At 38.6% G+C, this 16,333-nt stretch overlaps 3 protein-coding genes across 10 annotated transcripts; 2 read left to right on the forward strand and 1 right to left on the reverse strand.

Annotated features, from left to right (window-relative positions):
* The first annotated feature begins 3 nt into the window (after positions 1–3).
* On the forward strand, positions 4–2,891 carry Sras (Ras converting CAAX endopeptidase Sras). 2 transcript variants are annotated; one of them, XM_069135591.1, is made up of 6 exons: positions 4–134; positions 820–925; positions 995–1,133; positions 1,217–1,453; positions 1,578–1,640; positions 1,746–2,891. In XM_069135591.1, exons 1-6 carry the CDS (start codon positions 19–21, stop codon positions 1,958–1,960), a joined length of 876 nt encoding a protein of 291 aa, XP_068991692.1. In that variant the 5' UTR covers positions 4–18; the 3' UTR covers positions 1,961–2,891. The 2 variants fall into 2 exon arrangements, with proteins under 2 accessions (XP_068991692.1, XP_046480007.1); XM_046624051.2 differs by having other exon boundaries at positions 109–206.
* On the reverse strand, positions 1,878–10,073 carry LOC124217884 (BTB/POZ domain-containing protein KCTD3). Of its 4 annotated transcripts, XM_046624040.2 has the most exons (11): positions 9,867–10,073; positions 9,284–9,597; positions 8,501–8,662; positions 8,204–8,404; positions 7,612–8,091; positions 7,402–7,518; positions 6,156–6,176; positions 5,354–5,493; positions 5,076–5,262; positions 4,716–4,994; positions 1,878–4,560 (listed from the first exon to the last, which is right to left on the reverse strand). In XM_046624040.2, exons 1-11 carry the CDS (start codon positions 9,926–9,928, stop codon positions 4,352–4,354), a joined length of 2,172 nt encoding a protein of 723 aa, XP_046479996.1. In that variant the 5' UTR covers positions 9,929–10,073; the 3' UTR covers positions 1,878–4,351. The 4 variants fall into 4 exon arrangements, with proteins under 4 accessions (XP_046479996.1, XP_046479997.1, XP_046479995.1 ...); XM_046624041.2 differs by lacking the exon at positions 6,156–6,176 and having other exon boundaries at positions 5,354–5,514; XM_046624039.2 differs by lacking the exon at positions 6,156–6,176 and having other exon boundaries at positions 5,354–5,517.
* Positions 10,074–10,549: 476 nt separating this feature from the next.
* On the forward strand, positions 10,550–15,814 carry LOC124217878 (zinc finger protein 11). 4 transcript variants are annotated; one of them, XM_046624023.2, is made up of 5 exons: positions 10,550–10,864; positions 10,945–11,344; positions 11,630–11,707; positions 11,797–11,927; positions 12,199–15,814. In XM_046624023.2, the coding sequence occupies exons 2-5, from the start codon at positions 11,161–11,163 to the stop codon at positions 15,193–15,195; spliced, it is 3,390 nt and encodes a 1,129-aa protein (XP_046479979.1). In that variant the 5' UTR covers positions 10,550–10,864; positions 10,945–11,160; the 3' UTR covers positions 15,196–15,814. The 4 variants fall into 4 exon arrangements, with proteins under 4 accessions (XP_046479979.1, XP_046479977.1, XP_046479978.1 ...); XM_046624021.2 differs by having other exon boundaries at positions 10,550–10,844; XM_046624022.2 differs by having other exon boundaries at positions 10,550–10,794.
* Positions 15,815–16,333: the final 519 nt, after the last annotated feature.

Consider the following 16,333-nt stretch of genomic DNA (forward strand, 5'->3'; position numbering starts at 1 on the left):
GATTCAACGAACGTCAGTATGGTGGAGACCGAGGAAAATACAGATTTTTCTCGCACCACCGCGATTTTGTCATGTTTCACGTTATCTGTCGTCTACGTAGCCAGTCTCTACATATGGAATTCGCCGTACCATAGGTAAAATTAATTCGCGAGCCTACCCGTAGCTGCGTATATCATCGTTACGCCCTCGCGCCTCAGCCGCACGATGTATGTACATACATAGAACTAGCCCTTTAACAACGGACCACGAAGAAAATGTATAACTGTTTCGTGTCCCAGAGAGCCGCCGGATTCTTGCTCGGGCCCCCGTCTAACTCGTCTGTCGGTGCACAAATTTTCACGATCAACTATGAGTAAATTTTCATGGCCGATGAAAGCCTCGCTTGGCTTTTGTCGCGTCGACTTTCATTTACTCGTTCCCCTACAACATTCGTTTTACTTTTAACGACACTCCGCGTCGTTCAATCGTCATAATCGCAGCACGCACGCGACACGCACACGGTACGAATGCGGGAATCGACGCGCGTACTGCTAAACTCGTCCAAATCAGGTTGCACCCACTAGCCCTTGGAAAGCCAGCCAGCCTCCCCCCTCCCCCGGAAGCCTCTACACATCGCACACTGTTGTTTAATTTTCATTCAACAAGAGTCAAAGAAATCGACGAAAAACTCCCCCCCTCCCACATTGTCGCATCGGCGCTCCGCGTTTCTTCCCGATAATTTGAACTTCGATTTCCCGACGCGCGCTGAAAAATTGATCTCAAACTTATGGGGAGGAACTATAGAGGAAATGGAGATGAACTATAATCTATTTTTTACAGAGAGCATAATGAGACGATTAAAAAAAGATTTCTCAGCGCCTTTATCATGATGTTTGTGTCCCCGTTATTCGTATACTTTGGAATAAGCAGATCCATGTTACAAAAGGTACGTTATTTCGTTTCATTGGCACTGTTTTTGAGCAACATCACATGTAAATAATTAAACAAACTTCAGACTACCATTTGGGAACTGCTGGGCATAAAATTGGTCGGTTTATTTCAAGCGGCTGTTTTACCGCTCCTTTTAACCATGATATTGTTCTTGGGGCCACTGAGTGTCCAGGCACTGAATGGGCCATGGAAATTATACGCCGGTGAGTTTGGGAACGCTAAATATAAAATTTTCATATGTTAACGAACAATTGATTCAACTTTGTTTTCAATTTCACCTTTGCAGCACCCATGCACTCTACAAAAAATATTAGATCGCTCATATGGTGGCGGAACCGAATTGTCGCTCCTTTATCCGAGGAATGGACTTTCAGAGCCTGTATGCTTCCGCTACTTCTAGAGTGTTATAAACCTACTACCGCTATTTTCATATGCCCATTGTTCTTTGGCGTTGCACATTTTCATCACGTTATTGAAATGATCAGGGCGGGTGTAAAATTTCAAGATGCTCTTAAGTTATGCAGTGAGTATTTCGGTACATCATTTGAACTAGAAATGCTAGTGTAAGTTTTGTATTTCATCGCACAGTTGAAATAATTTGTTACCTTATAATGTTTCAATTTTCAACACATTTTTTTGTTTTGCAGGTTTTCAATTCGTTTACACAACACTGTTTGGTGCCTACGCAGCATTTCTATTTGCTAAAACTGGTTAGTAATAAACATTGCTCTCGCACCGCAAGCAAATACATATTGTACATTAATTTTACACGCTCAACTGCACTCTTCAATCTTTTTCCTCAACATTTTTCACAGGTCATTACATAGCACCATTTACAGCCCACGCATTTTGCAACCACATGGGATTTCCAGATCTCACCGAAGTTTTGGCTTGCAAGGATCCAGCGAGAAGAAAAATATTGCTCAGCTTATTTTTTGCCGGAGTAATCGGGTGGTGTTCTTTGTTGACACCTATGACAAATCCTGCTTGGTTCAGCAACAAATTGTTCTGGCATATTGATCCACTTTGAAGTAGTTAGTGCATAATAAAATCACTGTATTACATGAATTACGTACACTGATCTAATCAACTTTTTTCGTTTGCTCTTATCTTTTTTTCTTTTTACAAAAAATTTCAATGTTATTTCATAACAAATTTTCTTCAACGTACGCATCAATAAACTGATGTAATTAGGTACTACAGTTATTAGTGTAATTCGCATTTCACACTTTCTGATAGTTGTTAACGATTAAATCTTCAATGTCTTCCATATCACTTTATAATACCATAAACACAGTATTTAGACGTACAATTTGACATATAGTTCAAAATCCTTAAAGGACCTGCGAGTTTATATTGTTCCTGCACAAGGCACATGCGGCGAATAATACGAGAATGTTTTCTAGAATAACAGTTTCCAAGTTAAATCTCATCGTGTATAGAAAAATATATCACCACAGTGCCTGTAAATGATTCAGTTATTTATACACAAACATGGAAGAGATTTTCTCCTTCCAGTCCCAAGCATAGTTATACACAGGTACATCCATAATTCGATCGTGTAAAATAAAAGTAAGTTGAACAGCTGATGTGATAACAAGGACTTCATTACACTGCTTATGTCACTGTTTTAATCAAGCAAACAGTGGAAGTCCTGTGATAATTGATCGCATTTTAACCAGGCTTATTCACTCGTTATTGTTATCAGTGAAGAATAAAATTTACTTCAGGCGAATGTTCGAAGATATGAATTATTGATAAATACTTATAGAATGGTTCGTATACCCTTGTCTTGGAAAACGGGTGTAGGAGTACATAGGTGTTTAAATAGACTAAATAATTGTGAAGTGGCATTGACATTTTCAAACAAATCTAGATAATGTTGGTGCAAAAGGTATGACTATTTTTTAATGTACCTAATATAAATGTTGATAAATAATAAATAAACGTTTTTAAATAAATTCAATATATTTATGCTCTGTTTGAACCCAGAAAATTTTCAGTAGTAGAAAACTGCATTTAATTTATTTAGATCACAGAGAAGATAATTACAACAGCATTATTATATAATATTCTATTGTTATTATACATTTACTTAGAGTCGCGGAGTTGAAAATGCCTCAAGCATCGGCAATAAATACAACGCATTGTCCTGAAGTGGAGTTTCAACTAAACCTAGAAATTATTTGAAAACTAAATGCAATAAAGATCGCTATTCGTTGCTACCACGTTGTACGTACGTATGATTACACAAGGAATTTCTAGCTGCGCAATTCTACCTATACCATACATGTCTTTGAGATAAATATAACAAAAATATATCAGTATAACTATTTATCAAAACTTTATACATTTGATGCCATTTTAATGGTTTGTTACAATGAGAACATCATCCTCCGTTCATAATTGGTATGAAAATCATTCAGAAGTTCATTTATCAAGCAAACGTCAAGACCTTCAACTATATATTGTAGAAAAAAAAAACATTGTATGAATATTTGTACCTTTGACTTGAAAAATAGTACAAACGCTACGCGCCAATAAAGTACATGCAACCAACTGAAAAATAACTCAGCATTACCATCATTTTTTAATTGCATCGAAGACCAAGAAAATTAGGCTATAATATTATATTAATATATAGCGAATCATAAGATATTCATTATCTTTGTCCTATCAACATAAATTATTTAAAATATACCATGAATGCATAGTGACCCATTGGTGTGATGAGGACGTTCTTATACACATGGGGTCATTTATTGATTCCTGAACGCTGACCCTTTAGTAAGAGAGACGGCTACTTATGCGGATACCACATAAAATGACTATCTCTGACGCTCTTGCGTTCAGCAACGATTCAGTAACGAAATGCAACATATTGAGTCTAGTGCTAATTTTTAATTACTTTCCTCTGGATTTCATTATTAGAAAAGATATTGCACTTCACTTCGAGAAGTTACACACGAGTTACTCGCGGCTGTAATTACCAACGGCGACGGAGCGGTACGCCATATGACGGGTAATTTGGGAGGGGGGATTCTTTAATTTTTGAAAGACTAGTTCAGATTCGGGCCCGTAATTTAAAAATTATAATAATAATGATAATAAGTTAAAGATCAACTATAATTCGAGTGTAACTTCACATCGATAAACGTATAGATGCTGTAGGAACTTCAAATAAAGTTGAAGATAAGATCAACTAATTGTTAATAAACGAAATATTAAATTACGAATCATATAGATTGAGTAACAGTGATGATAGAAAGACGATCAAGTGCAAACAGAAAACTTGCTCCAGATAAAAAAAAACCCGCTGGCCAAAGTTTGCGTTTCAACTCAAATACAACTCTCTATTCAATGATTAAGTTTGACTGGCAAATATTTTCACCATCCCTGGTGTTATTTCTGATATTTGCATTCACGTGAGCTGACTGGAACCATTGGGAGGTTCCAGATGTTGAGATTGATTTAAAAATAGTACATTGCTTGCCTTAATTCGAGTTCCAGCTGATATTAGCGACGGAGAAGGACTGATGCACGGAGTCGAGCAGTGGCTGTTGCTCAAATCACATTGGTCCAGTAATTTCCATAATTCTTCCGGTGTCGGGCCGCCGTTAACTTTTTTCACTGAAATATTATATTTCAATGAGACGCTGCGAGTCTCCATAGTGACAGTATCAAGAAAATCTGACTTATCTAATGTATAAACCTTTGCACAGCATATTTGAAACCGCACGATTATATAGAATAAAGTTAAAAAATAAAAGTAAAAATAACTTTACCCTGGTCAATTTTAGAACACAAATCTAAGGCAGTAGTTAGGTCCCACATCTGGATGGCTCCATTAGAATGACCGGTGAAAATGAACCGCCTAGGTCTAGATCCCATGCGACTGGATCCTTCGCACTCGTGGACACAGAATGAACTTATAACGCTACCATCTACCGATTCAATCACACAAACTCTATTGCCATTGGAAGCGAGTCTCACAAACAGTTGATCTGTTTCCGGCACAACTTTTTGCACAAATACTTGTTCGTCGTCCTGTTCACCAAACGGACCTACAAAATGTACATGATTTGAATAGTGAACTGACTCTGTAGGTATCCGTAAAAAAAAATGTACTTTGATTAGTTACGCACCAAAATCATTGCCAGCGTTGTAACTAACGCACGGTTCAACAGCGTCGAGTGAAACTATCTTAAAACTAGCTTCCGGAGTGGACCCTGGCTGTGTGGATATCATACCTCGAAATCTTGTTACTGCCCAACTTCTAACGTGATTGTATTCAGAGCATACAGATACCAGGAACTTTTCTGACAGTGTAACCTGCAATGAAGAATTAGCAGAATTGAATATGGAAAATTAGGTAATCTTAGTTCCAAGGCGGCATACTGTTAGTTTTCTTAAATTTGAATACCTTAGTAACGCTACTCTGATGGACAGTGAATGTTTGGAAGAGTTGAGGTCCGTGACCGACAGTCTCAGGATGCTGTACGATAACGCGTACGCTCCCCGATTTTGTACCGTAAGCAATTTCAATCCAATTCCCACACAGACCTGTGAGAAGGTATAGGAAATCTTCTGGTAATAATATATCATTAGTAAAGCGTATCAGTCGTTTCTAAAATCGAAATTATTTACTTGACCAAATTTTCGAAATTATATTATACATGAAAATTCATTATACAAATTTGATTTGCAGTGTGTTCAATACAAAAAAGTAGAGATGATTGAGAAGAAATTAATGGGGGCCTAGGTACTAGCTCACGATAAATATGCATATTATCATACAGCGATGAACGACAGATACGGGGTACAAGCTGACACGCAAACATTAATGAATTTATCATAAAAATGCGGTGCCTGCATTAAAAAAAAAAAAAAAAAAAAAAAAAAAAACTCGCGTGCACGCTGATATTTGTAATTGTAAATCCTTTCATTTAGTTTGCAACGACAGCTGCAATGTATTGCACAATCAATAAGGAAGCGAAAAAAACCATGCGTGAGTCCATAGTTGGTCAATAATTGTAAACTACGTTATGGTGAAGCTGTGAGATAGTAATTAAACATATGATAAAAAAATCTTTCTGCAAAATGAGTGAAAGCCGGAGTGTAGATAATTTTTTTTATGGCGATTCAATAATTTTCTTAAGAAACGATGTATATTACAGGTACAAATAAATCTGTGTAAAAGCGAATATACTTTTGATTTTTGTTACCTTCCCTCCCCCTCTCAGATGCTGGCATGTAACATAAGGCTATGAATAGGGAGAGCAAGCAGGCTACTATAATGATGAAAAAAAACCAATAGCCAAACAGATGTAAAGAACATGAGAATGGACACACTCCGTAAAGACCTTGTAATGATGGGATTGATATGGCACAATATCGTACAACTGGACAAGCACATTCAATACCAACTTTTATGGAAAGATTTATATTTCAGATATAATATCTATGTTGAAGTTAAACCCAGAAAATTATTTGAAAGACAATGAGGATTCTCTCCAAGATGGTTTACTCTACGATGATGCGGAGACGATTCTCTAAATAGCGATGTAGAAAAATAAATGGTAACCCCTTGAGAGGGAGGGAAAGCTACGCCTAAGGGTAACATTAAAGGTGCAGTAACACTCGGTCGTCTCCGAAGATGTATGCGTAATGTCCATGCTTTTCAATAATACGATTTTTGTATTTGTATACACAACGCTTGTAATTCCTGAACACCCATGTCATATACTTGCCTTGTGCTATGAATCCAGTTGTACGGTATGAAAATATGAAGGAAACAATGTAATATGTAATATTTCTATAGAGAATCTTGCAAATGCTCGAATAATAATAGTAATGATAAAGGTATTTTGGGAGAGCGCAAGGCAAATCATAAGATTAATCTTTGGGACTTTGTTATAATACACTTATAGCAATGTGATTTCTTATACACACTATCAAGCGTGAATACATGTTGCAATTGGTTAGTATAATGACGTCGATATTCTGATACGTATAATGGGATGATACTGACGATTCTCATGAACATGGAGATAACATGACCAAACACGATGATGGTGAAATTATGATTATCAACGAAAAATATGTGAACGTCAAAACTAAAGACTAAACTTTATACGACGTACAGTCACTGGCCATAAAATTCGAAGCTACTATTGTATTCATGTATAGAACAATGCATCAATTATTCGGCCCGTCATTTTCTGCACTCGCTCACTCAAGGTTTACAGCACTATCTTACGTATTTAAGCAGAATTCTCGATTACTGTATTCAATCTCTATTTAGGGTGAACAACATGCTTAACCTTAATTGGATTAAGTATAGCCCACTGGATCATCGTTGAAATAAGTATCAACACGTCATGTCAGTTGCGGCAAATGAGACACAGTGAGTACAGCACATGATTGCTTAATTCTACAAAATAAATCAACTGACATGTTGATAAAACTTACTGGTCTTTGGTGTAAGATAAACAGAAATAGCAGTGATCGGATCATGACTGGGATCACGGTAGAGCTCAGTGACCAGTAAATCATTGTCCTTCATTCTGAGTGGAAATTTCTGCATATCTAGAACATTAATAGATAAATATGAGTCGTGAGTCTCATAAACACAAGACTAGCATTGTAAAACTGGGCTGAGAACTAAGAGTGAGAACCTACCAATATAATAAATGGATCCATTGTTGCATCCGAGCAACAGAAATGAACCAGCTGTATCAAAAGACGATATCGGAACAACATCTTGTATTTGCCAGTGGTGGGTCATGGCATGCCACACTCCAATTTTCCCAGTCGAAGAAAGGGCAACCAACTGGCTACCAATGAAAAATAGATATTCAACACGAACGTTCAGATTGAATGTTCCGATATTTGTCTTTATCCCTTCCTCCGACACGCTCCACAGTCGAACTTGACTTCCGTATGAAATTGCGACCATTTTACCATCTGTGCCGCTACCCATTTTAGCATTTATTGCTACTCGTTCAATTATTGATTCGATATGAGGACTTGTGAATGCATGCTGCCAACCGGACGAATCTTTTAAACGGTAGCAAGTTATAAAGTGTGCGTAAGCAATGACTATCCAGTTGTGGTGGGCCTTTATAATTTGCACCCTCAACGGATCGACCCATGCTGAAACTTGAAGTAATTTATCGTTAGATATTTTGCAGTTGTTTGTGTTTTCACTGCTGTGACTGTCCTTTTGTTCCCATAGCTACGAAAAATTGCTTAAATCCGATAGTAAACTTACCTTGCTGACCACCAAACACTAGACCAACGTCATTTCTGAATATCTTGTTCAGATCCGCTGAACCATTTCTAACATGCCTCAAATCTAGGGACGGAGTGCGTGTATGGGGTAATCCTCGCTGTGAGACTCGGTAATCGAGAGAAGAATTACGCACATGAGTTGGAAGAGAAGCTCGTTGACTTTGTTGACTTCCATTATTCACTGTGGATCGTAAAAGATTAGATGAGTCTTTATTAAATACTCAAAATGTAGGAAAAATCTAGCGATGGAAGTTTTTCAGTAGTTTCAGCAGTTTACCATTACTATTAGTGGTACTAGAAGAACACGATGTGACGATAATCGATTGCTGGTTATTAGGAATCTCGACTCTGGAAATCATCGGGACGCCGCCTGTTCTGCCATGTACAGAAACATCATTGGCCGGTGTTATTGCTGTGGCTGGTTCTTGCAGAGGGATATCTGTGGGAATATAAAATTTATTTGATCAGTCGAAGCTATTATTCGCAGTATTAATCCCTCTAGTGAACATCATATTTCGTCGAAATACATGTGCGGCTAGGGCAAATTCGCACTACGATGCACCCGGAAGCTTGAAGATTGAAAGTAGAAAAAAAAAAAAAAAAATCAAGTTAGTTTCGTTTCTTTAGCTTTCCGATTAAACTGTCAATTGTCTTTAGTTTATGACCAAAAAAAAAAAAAAGAAGACGCTCAAGATTGAATTATTCAAATATTTACAAGACAATGAAACAACTATTGCTTAATGTGTAAAATTCGCTGATATACTGTGGAGAAAATACTACGAAAATTTTTGTACTGCGCAGTCAAACCTGACGAGATACACCTGTAGCTCTCACTTTTAGTTTGATATATCGAATAAGTAGATGAAATAAATGCCGATGACAGATTGGAAACAAACATCGATATTAGCAACGCATCTCAGGTAAAAAAGGACAAACAAATGGAAACTTTTCAACTCCAATAAAGGCGTAAAGCAGCAGGAACAAAAGAGAAAGAATAACATAGCTAACACTACCTAATATTCACAACAAATTCACAATGATGAAAAATACTTGAACTTACTCGGTGGCGGCAAGTAGCCATAAAATAAAACGTCACCGCATGATGATTGGGATAAATCTTCACAGAGCATTAATCGCTTGACTAAGGGCGCAATGCCGTAATATTCAGCCTCGTGCCTAAGAGCACGAAGATCTGCATTTTTCAGATCGATATCCCTTGTTCTCAGGTAACTCAAAATGACTGAAAATATTTTTGGATCTCTGTCTATAAACAGCGCTCCAGTCTCATCTCGTAAGCTGGAAATTCGGCCACTCAGAAGTGCCGTGAAAAATGAGTCGGGGACCCAGGACAACGTTTGGCGAGATGTGGAGAACCTGAAAATTTGAGCACTTAAGTGACAAGTGTGAGTGAAATTGAAGGCACATGGTTGGTAGTTCTAATTGAGCCGAAGCCAATTAAATAATAAGCGCTGAATAATTGATAATACGCGTGTATCACCATAGCGTAAATTTATTTATTCGAAAACACTGATGAAAACAAAAAACAGTAAGAGGAGAGGAAGAGGGGGAAAAACAGAGAGAGAGAGAGAGAGAGAGACAAAGGGGTATTTTCTGAGTATGATTTGCTGAATTTATAACCGTACCTCGTTCCTCCAACATTAAGATGAACAATATCTCCACAGTTTATTGCATGCGATACCGCCATAATTATTTCACACTTGTATTAATAATTTTTTATGTTGGGATATTATTTTGACAGCTGATCGGGGGAGGAAGCGGCCGCGCAACCGCAGACTTGCAACCAAACCCAAACCGCCGATGATGCAGTCCAATGCAGTCATCTCTGTCACTACTGGACCTATATTATCAAGAAGAGTAGAGAGAGACTCACCTTTACGTACCGATTGCTTGGCGACTTGAGTTGCGCGTGCACGTGTTACGTATGTACCAGCCAATAACTACGATAGCTGCCACTCCGCGCCCTACTTTACCAGCATGCAGTTATCATAAAAAAGTCGTACGCACTCTTACCATATTTCCAACTACATAAACGAAAGGAAGGATCTATTATTATTTACGGCTAAACTAATTCTCGCGAAACGTGAGTCTTCGGCTTCGAGTGTTTGGCTAAATTTGGCGCAACGACTCGTCACGTCGGGTGTTGGTGGTGATCTGATCCAGCAGGTTGACAAACTGATCGGTCGCGCTCCGGTTTTTGGGTCCGTTGCTTCAATTGCTGGTGGCGCCCTCTTCGCGCGAAACAGATTTTACGCGCGCTTATCACAAATTGATAGTGTATGTAGCAGTATGTAGTACATGCCCGAGGTCTTCGTATGCGAGTACTTGAATGACACGGGCTTCTTGCTTTTATTCAGAACTGCCCGTTGCACAATGTGTTCGCTTCGGGCCACCCTGATCGACAATTAAGTACCCGTTTTGAAGACCGTTTTCGTACAATGGTGTTAACAGCAGTCGCAATATCGACTGAACGGTTTGGCAAAAACCAACGGCTCTAATCTTCTTGGCTGCCGGCTAGTTCGGAATGTATCCTGCAACCCTATAACCACAGAGGTTAGAAGTTTTTTACCCGCCGAGTAGCTGGTCACGAAATTTGCCCAGCGGTAACCGTCTTCGATCAACAGTTTGCGTAAACCATAGACTTGCGTAAACACAAATAACAACACTTTGGGATTTAACATTAACCTCAAATTTTACGGATAGGTGATCATCGGTAATTGGACGATGCGATTGTGTATTTTGTCAAATACGGCAACGATAACGTGGCCGGATAAACCGCTGCCAAAAATAACCAGCCCCGTCTTCGCAACCGAATACGGATCTCAGTGGCTTGATCAAGTTAGATGGGGAAAATTTGACCGATTGTGAATGGAACAAAACAAAATTTTATTAAATATACCCTAATACGTGGAAACGCAAATGTCGAACATGAGGACTTTCATTATAAAAGTAAATGAGACTGATAACGTGACGCTGGGCGATAATGAAGAGTTTAAAGATTTGACGAAAAAATTGGACGATAATGATATCCACTTCGATGTGACGTCTATTGAGGAAAAACTGCTGACTGAAGATTCAGTTGTTGCCGACAACCAAAACATAGGTAAACCTTAAAATGAACTTCGATTCAGGATTGCAATTATAGTTACGCGTAACAGATTTGAAAACAAGCGAACCCAAGTTCCGAAACATCAACAAAACTTTCGAGGCTTGCCTTTCAAACAATCGTCTTATGCTTGTAATCCGTACTCATATAGCGGGATAAATGTTATGTGACATACAATTAATAAACTCATTCATATCAGTGAACAACAACGCTAGAGATATTTTCAGAGATTAGGCAGCATTACTGATATCGAATCTATGGTATTTCGTTAAATAATTATAGATAACACAGAGGTCGAGGATGAGACTGTTGAATTTGTACTGCCAGATTTACCAGAATCCGCAGCTTCGATTAGCAATGGTATTGTGCTCTGTTCTTTATCATTATTATTCCGTATTTCATTAACTAATCCGTATGCTATAACCTGATAAAGTTTGATATTCTTACAGATTCCAATGCTCAGCCTATTTGTAATGGATTGCTGTGCCGTTTGTGTGGTATTAAAACTGATGACCCAATTCCAATTTTCAGCAAATTTCAAGACATAAGCCAGAAAATCAGTAACCTAATTCTCGTCTCTGTGCGTTGGAAAGTTATTTCAATAATTACTTTTGCCAAGATTATAAGATACAAAAAATTATATCAATACCGGGTGGAATCTGGCAATTTTGAAATGATTTGGCTTAGCGGCTGAAGTATATTCCATCAGTCAGATAGGGATATCTACAAAAATAGCAGTACATACCTAGAATGTAGCTTTGGTCGCCTAACTGATGACATTGTGGTGGCAAGATTTACGGATCCTCCCGGTATAAGATGTGAATGACTAAAAATACTTTGTACTCTTGCAGATTACACGTGACGACCAGTTATCCAAGCACATTTGTACAGCATGCAATGAGAAATTGGAAGCCATTAATGAATTCATATCCGTCTGCAAAGAAACTGAAAAGAAATTATGCAGTATAACAAAATCGAGAAGCTTACTAAGGGTGAAGCTAAAACGTAAAGCTGATGGAAACAGGGAAAACACTATAATAGTTCAAGATGATATTGCAATTTATAAATGTCCGAACTGTAAAGTCGATCTGAGGATTACGAGGACTGATGAAGCTCAGAATTGTTATAATGGGCCACAGGCTTCCCTTATCGCAACTGATGCATCTACGTCTCCTAATTCCTTTGTAAAAACTATTAAGAACAAAGCTCATACTTCACGAAGTTGTAGTGCCAAGAAAAGAGTTGGCACGAGATTAGGAAAAGCATCGGGGAAATCTGCGAATACAGGCATTGAAGAAAATCATATCAATGATGTTGAAGCAATTGGTGCGACTGTAAATATTTTAACGCCATTAAAATCTACCCGTAAGATAATTTGCAACGTACATCCCGAGGATGACGGTTCCAGCAATTGTATAAGCTCTAGAGAAAAAGGAAAAATGAAACTTCGAGATATCAGAAAAAGAGCGCCAGTCTGCAGTGCTGTTAACGACGTGGCAATAACGAGAAAACTAGAATCTGATGCATTAGAAAAAGCTTTGTTTTCTTCGAGTTCTGATCTCGAAGTCCCTGGTATAACTGGAGAATTTGTAGAGCTTGATGCTCTGGAAGACAGCAGCAATGAGATTATGAGAAAACGCTCGAAATTTAAATGCGAAGCATGCAAAGCGGAATATTATTCCTATGAGAGGTACTTGTTCCATGTAGAAAGACACGGCACCAAAAATTTTTATGAATTCGTATGCAACGTTTGTAAGAAAGAATTTTTAACAGAAGATGATCTGTGGGAACATCATCGATATCATCAGTCCAATAATTCTGAAGGTGGTGAAACTGTGTCTGAAAACGTAAATGCTTTACAGCCAGAGAATAATCAACGATGTACAAAGTCAACTTGCGAAGAATGCGGAGCACGTTTCGTGCTTCGCGAACGTTACGAGTTTCACATGGAGAGACATAAATTGGGCAATATCAAGATATTTTCTTGCATGATTTGCGGTAAGCGATTCAAGAGTGAAAACATTCTTTGGGATCATTATCAGTATCAGCATAAATCTGGAGAACGCATCGCTTGCATGACTTGCAACAAGACATTTGTGAAACGAGCTAATTTGAATTATCATTTAAAAACATTCGGACATAAAGGAGGAAAACGTGTGACCAGCCAGGACCAAATTCGACAGACTGAGACCGACGGTGACTTTAAATTGTCAGATATCAGTAAATCTAGGCCAAAAATAACATGTTCAGACTGCGGAGCGCGTTTCGTCCTTCAGGAACGCTATGAATTTCATATGGAGAGACACAAAACGGGAAGGATGGATGTGTGCCTATGCATGGTGTGTGGGAGGGAATCTACAAACGAGAACGTGCTATGGGACCACTATCAGTACATGCACAAAAGAACAAAGCGATATGCTTGTACAACTTGCGGTAAGCTTTTCCACAAGCAGTCGTTGTTGAGCAGACACCAAGTGAAGTATGGACACAAAGGTTCGAGAGAAATAGATGTTGACACCGATGGAAACGCCCTGGCCGTTGACAGCGCTGCTTTCAAAAAAGTAATAGCAGAAGAGGTCGTTGAAATGAAGTCTGTAAATTGCGTTTTATGCGGCGAAGTCGTTTGGGGTGTAGATCCCAACTTAATAAACGATGCGGTAACTTGCGCGAGCTGCGAAGGACCCGGGCTCTCGTTGCAGGTAGATTCGGACGGAGCTAAAGTAATATCTCGGAGGCAGTATCACTGCAACATGTGCAACAAGCATTTTACAACAAAAGATAGACTGGAATACCATATAATGAGACATTCTGAGAACATGGACGAATTCATATGCAGTACTTGCGGCAAGGAGTTGAGCACGGAACAAGCACTATTCGAGCATTACTTGTTTGTTCATAAGGGAGCAAGGCCGCATGTTTGCGAGTTGTGCGGAAAGTCTTATCAGTTCAAAGCGAGGCTGAAGGAACACATGAGGAGTCACAGCGGGGAGCGACCCTTTGCCTGTGAAATCTGTGGACAGAGATGCATGACCAATAACGCGTTGAGATCTCACAAGAAGACACATATAACTGAGAAACGTTTTCCATGTCAAATATGTAAGAAAGCATTCAGAAAGAGGCAGGACTTGAACGAGCATTTGGAAAGACATTGGAAGAACGACAAGACGATGATGTTCCCCCAAGTTTTCAGCTGCACCGTCTGCTTCGAAATGTTTCCCACGTTTAGGATTCTAAAGAAACACATGAAAGAAACACACAGAGTGAAAAGTCCGGACCCTATATTAACCGATCTCCAACCTTGGTTCGAGTGCGAGGATTGTCATGAAAAATTCAAGCATCAAATGTCACTGAAGGTGCACAGAGAGAGAAAGCACGAGGGAAAAATGAGGCCAGTCTACCACTGCGACGTGTGTAACGTGACTTACAAAAATGCTCGAGTACTCTCTAACCATATCAAGAACAAGCACGAGGGTGGCAAGCGGTACAAATGCGCTCAATGCGGTAAAGAATACAACCAGTCAACGTCTCTGCACAATCACATCCTCCTTCATACCGGAGAAAAACCATTCAGCTGTGAGCACTGCGAAATGACATTCAGGACGAAAGAATCCAGAGACCACCATCAAAGGAAACACACCGGAGAACGGCCCTACAAATGTCCACGATGCGACAAATCATTTGCAACAACGACACAGCGTCGCGAACATCGCAAACGTGAGCATGACGAGGGCAATACTCATCACTGTCCAGAATGTGGGAAAGCCTGCTTTGACGAACATGGAGTAAGAAGTCATTTGAACATGCATTTTAGTGAAAAATTCAAGAATACGCAAGAAAATCAGACCTGAAAAATTGGTGCTTAGGCAACAGATAAAATATCCTTTATTAGATCATTTCAAGTATATGAATTTACGTTAATTCTCAAATTTTTATACGATATTCGTCAATCCGACTTGTTGGATTAGTTTTGTATAAATTTCGCAGTACTATAGGGGATCAAATCCAGAATACAAAGGGATTATAAGAAAAATATTAGTGCACTCTGATTCGACGTGCAGCGAATTGTACTTAATGTACATGTTACAGTTAATTTGGAATTCGACTTTCCTCGTGATAACTTAGTACTTGTAGACACAATTTTCGACAATCTTATAAACAGTATGTATCATTGTAATAACTAATCTGTTATCTCGCGACCTGTGGCAAGGTATTTGTAACAGTCGATATTGTTGTCAGGATGAAAATTGTCCTTGTAAATATATATGTGTATCTGTACTTTTCCAAGTAAAAATGAATGCGTCAAGTTTTTTTCTAATTCGATTTCGTCTTTGTCAGTTAAATCGTAACGAATGTATCGAATTCGAAATTCTTCCACAGATTGTCAGCTCGATGATTCGTCAATCACGTAATTATTATTCACTGGACTTTTCTATTAGGCTGCAAAATAAAGTAATTTAAAGAAATGAATTTATAGAAATTATTGTACCCTTCGACAAACAACCCAATTGATGTCTACGTGTCGTAATAACGGATACAGATCTTGTTTCAGAAACGTACAATGTATTATTGTTTCTTTGATATTGTTTGATCGAATCCAATCTCAAGCTCAAAATCTAATTTAATATAATAATGAGACACATGATAAATAAACAAGGAATACACGTGTAACTGCTCGAGTACAAAATATACTCCGAGCACGATCACCCGTGTAAAATCTTCAACACTGCGTTGAGGCAGTTTCGTAGTAAAAAGCGTATCGTGCGGGTGTCACGTGTTCGTAGTATCTTCTGTCAAAATTTAAATGGTGTTTAAATGACCCGGCTTGACACGCGCTTCACACGTACAAGAGCGCGCGCTGAGATGTGACTGAAAGTGGTGGCCGCGTATTGGCGCAGCTGTGCACTGCCATCTAGAGAGGATTTGCAATTTTTAAATAACCCGTCGTGCAGATAAAGGGAATATACAGATCAAGATTACCCGAGTTTT

Source organism: Neodiprion pinetum, chromosome 4 (genome assembly GCF_021155775.2).
Source record: "Neodiprion pinetum isolate iyNeoPine1 chromosome 4, iyNeoPine1.2, whole genome shotgun sequence".
Taxonomy (NCBI): Eukaryota; Metazoa; Arthropoda; class Insecta; order Hymenoptera; family Diprionidae; genus Neodiprion; species Neodiprion pinetum.

Excerpts from the sequence above, each read along its gene's own strand:
- Sras (XM_069135591.1), top strand. The coding sequence starts at position 19 with ATGGTGGAGACCGAGGAAAATACAGATTTTTCTCGCACCACCGCGATT. Across the intron at positions 1,454-1,577 it reads AGATGCTCTTAAGTTATGCA|GTTTTCAATTCGTTTACACA; the intron begins GTGAGTATTTCG and ends TTTGTTTTGCAG. Across the intron at positions 1,641-1,745 it reads ATTTCTATTTGCTAAAACTG|GTCATTACATAGCACCATTT; the intron begins GTTAGTAATAAA and ends CATTTTTCACAG.
- LOC124217884 (XM_046624039.2), bottom strand. The coding sequence starts at position 9,928 with ATGGCGGTATCGCATGCAATAAACTGTGGAGATATTGTTCATCTTAAT. Across the intron at positions 8,092-8,203 it reads AGTGTTTGGTGGTCAGCAAG|TTTCAGCATGGGTCGATCCG; the intron begins GTAAGTTTACTA and ends AATTACTTCAAG. Across the intron at positions 5,263-5,353 it reads ATCAGAGTAGCGTTACTAAG|GTTACACTGTCAGAAAAGTT; the intron begins GTATTCAAATTT and ends TCTTCATTGCAG.
- LOC124217878 (XM_046624023.2), top strand. The coding sequence starts at position 11,161 with ATGTCGAACATGAGGACTTTCATTATAAAAGTAAATGAGACTGATAAC. Across the intron at positions 11,345-11,629 it reads TGCCGACAACCAAAACATAG|ATAACACAGAGGTCGAGGAT; the intron begins GTAAACCTTAAA and ends AAATAATTATAG. Across the intron at positions 11,928-12,198 it reads GTAACCTAATTCTCGTCTCT|ATTACACGTGACGACCAGTT; the intron begins GTGCGTTGGAAA and ends GTACTCTTGCAG.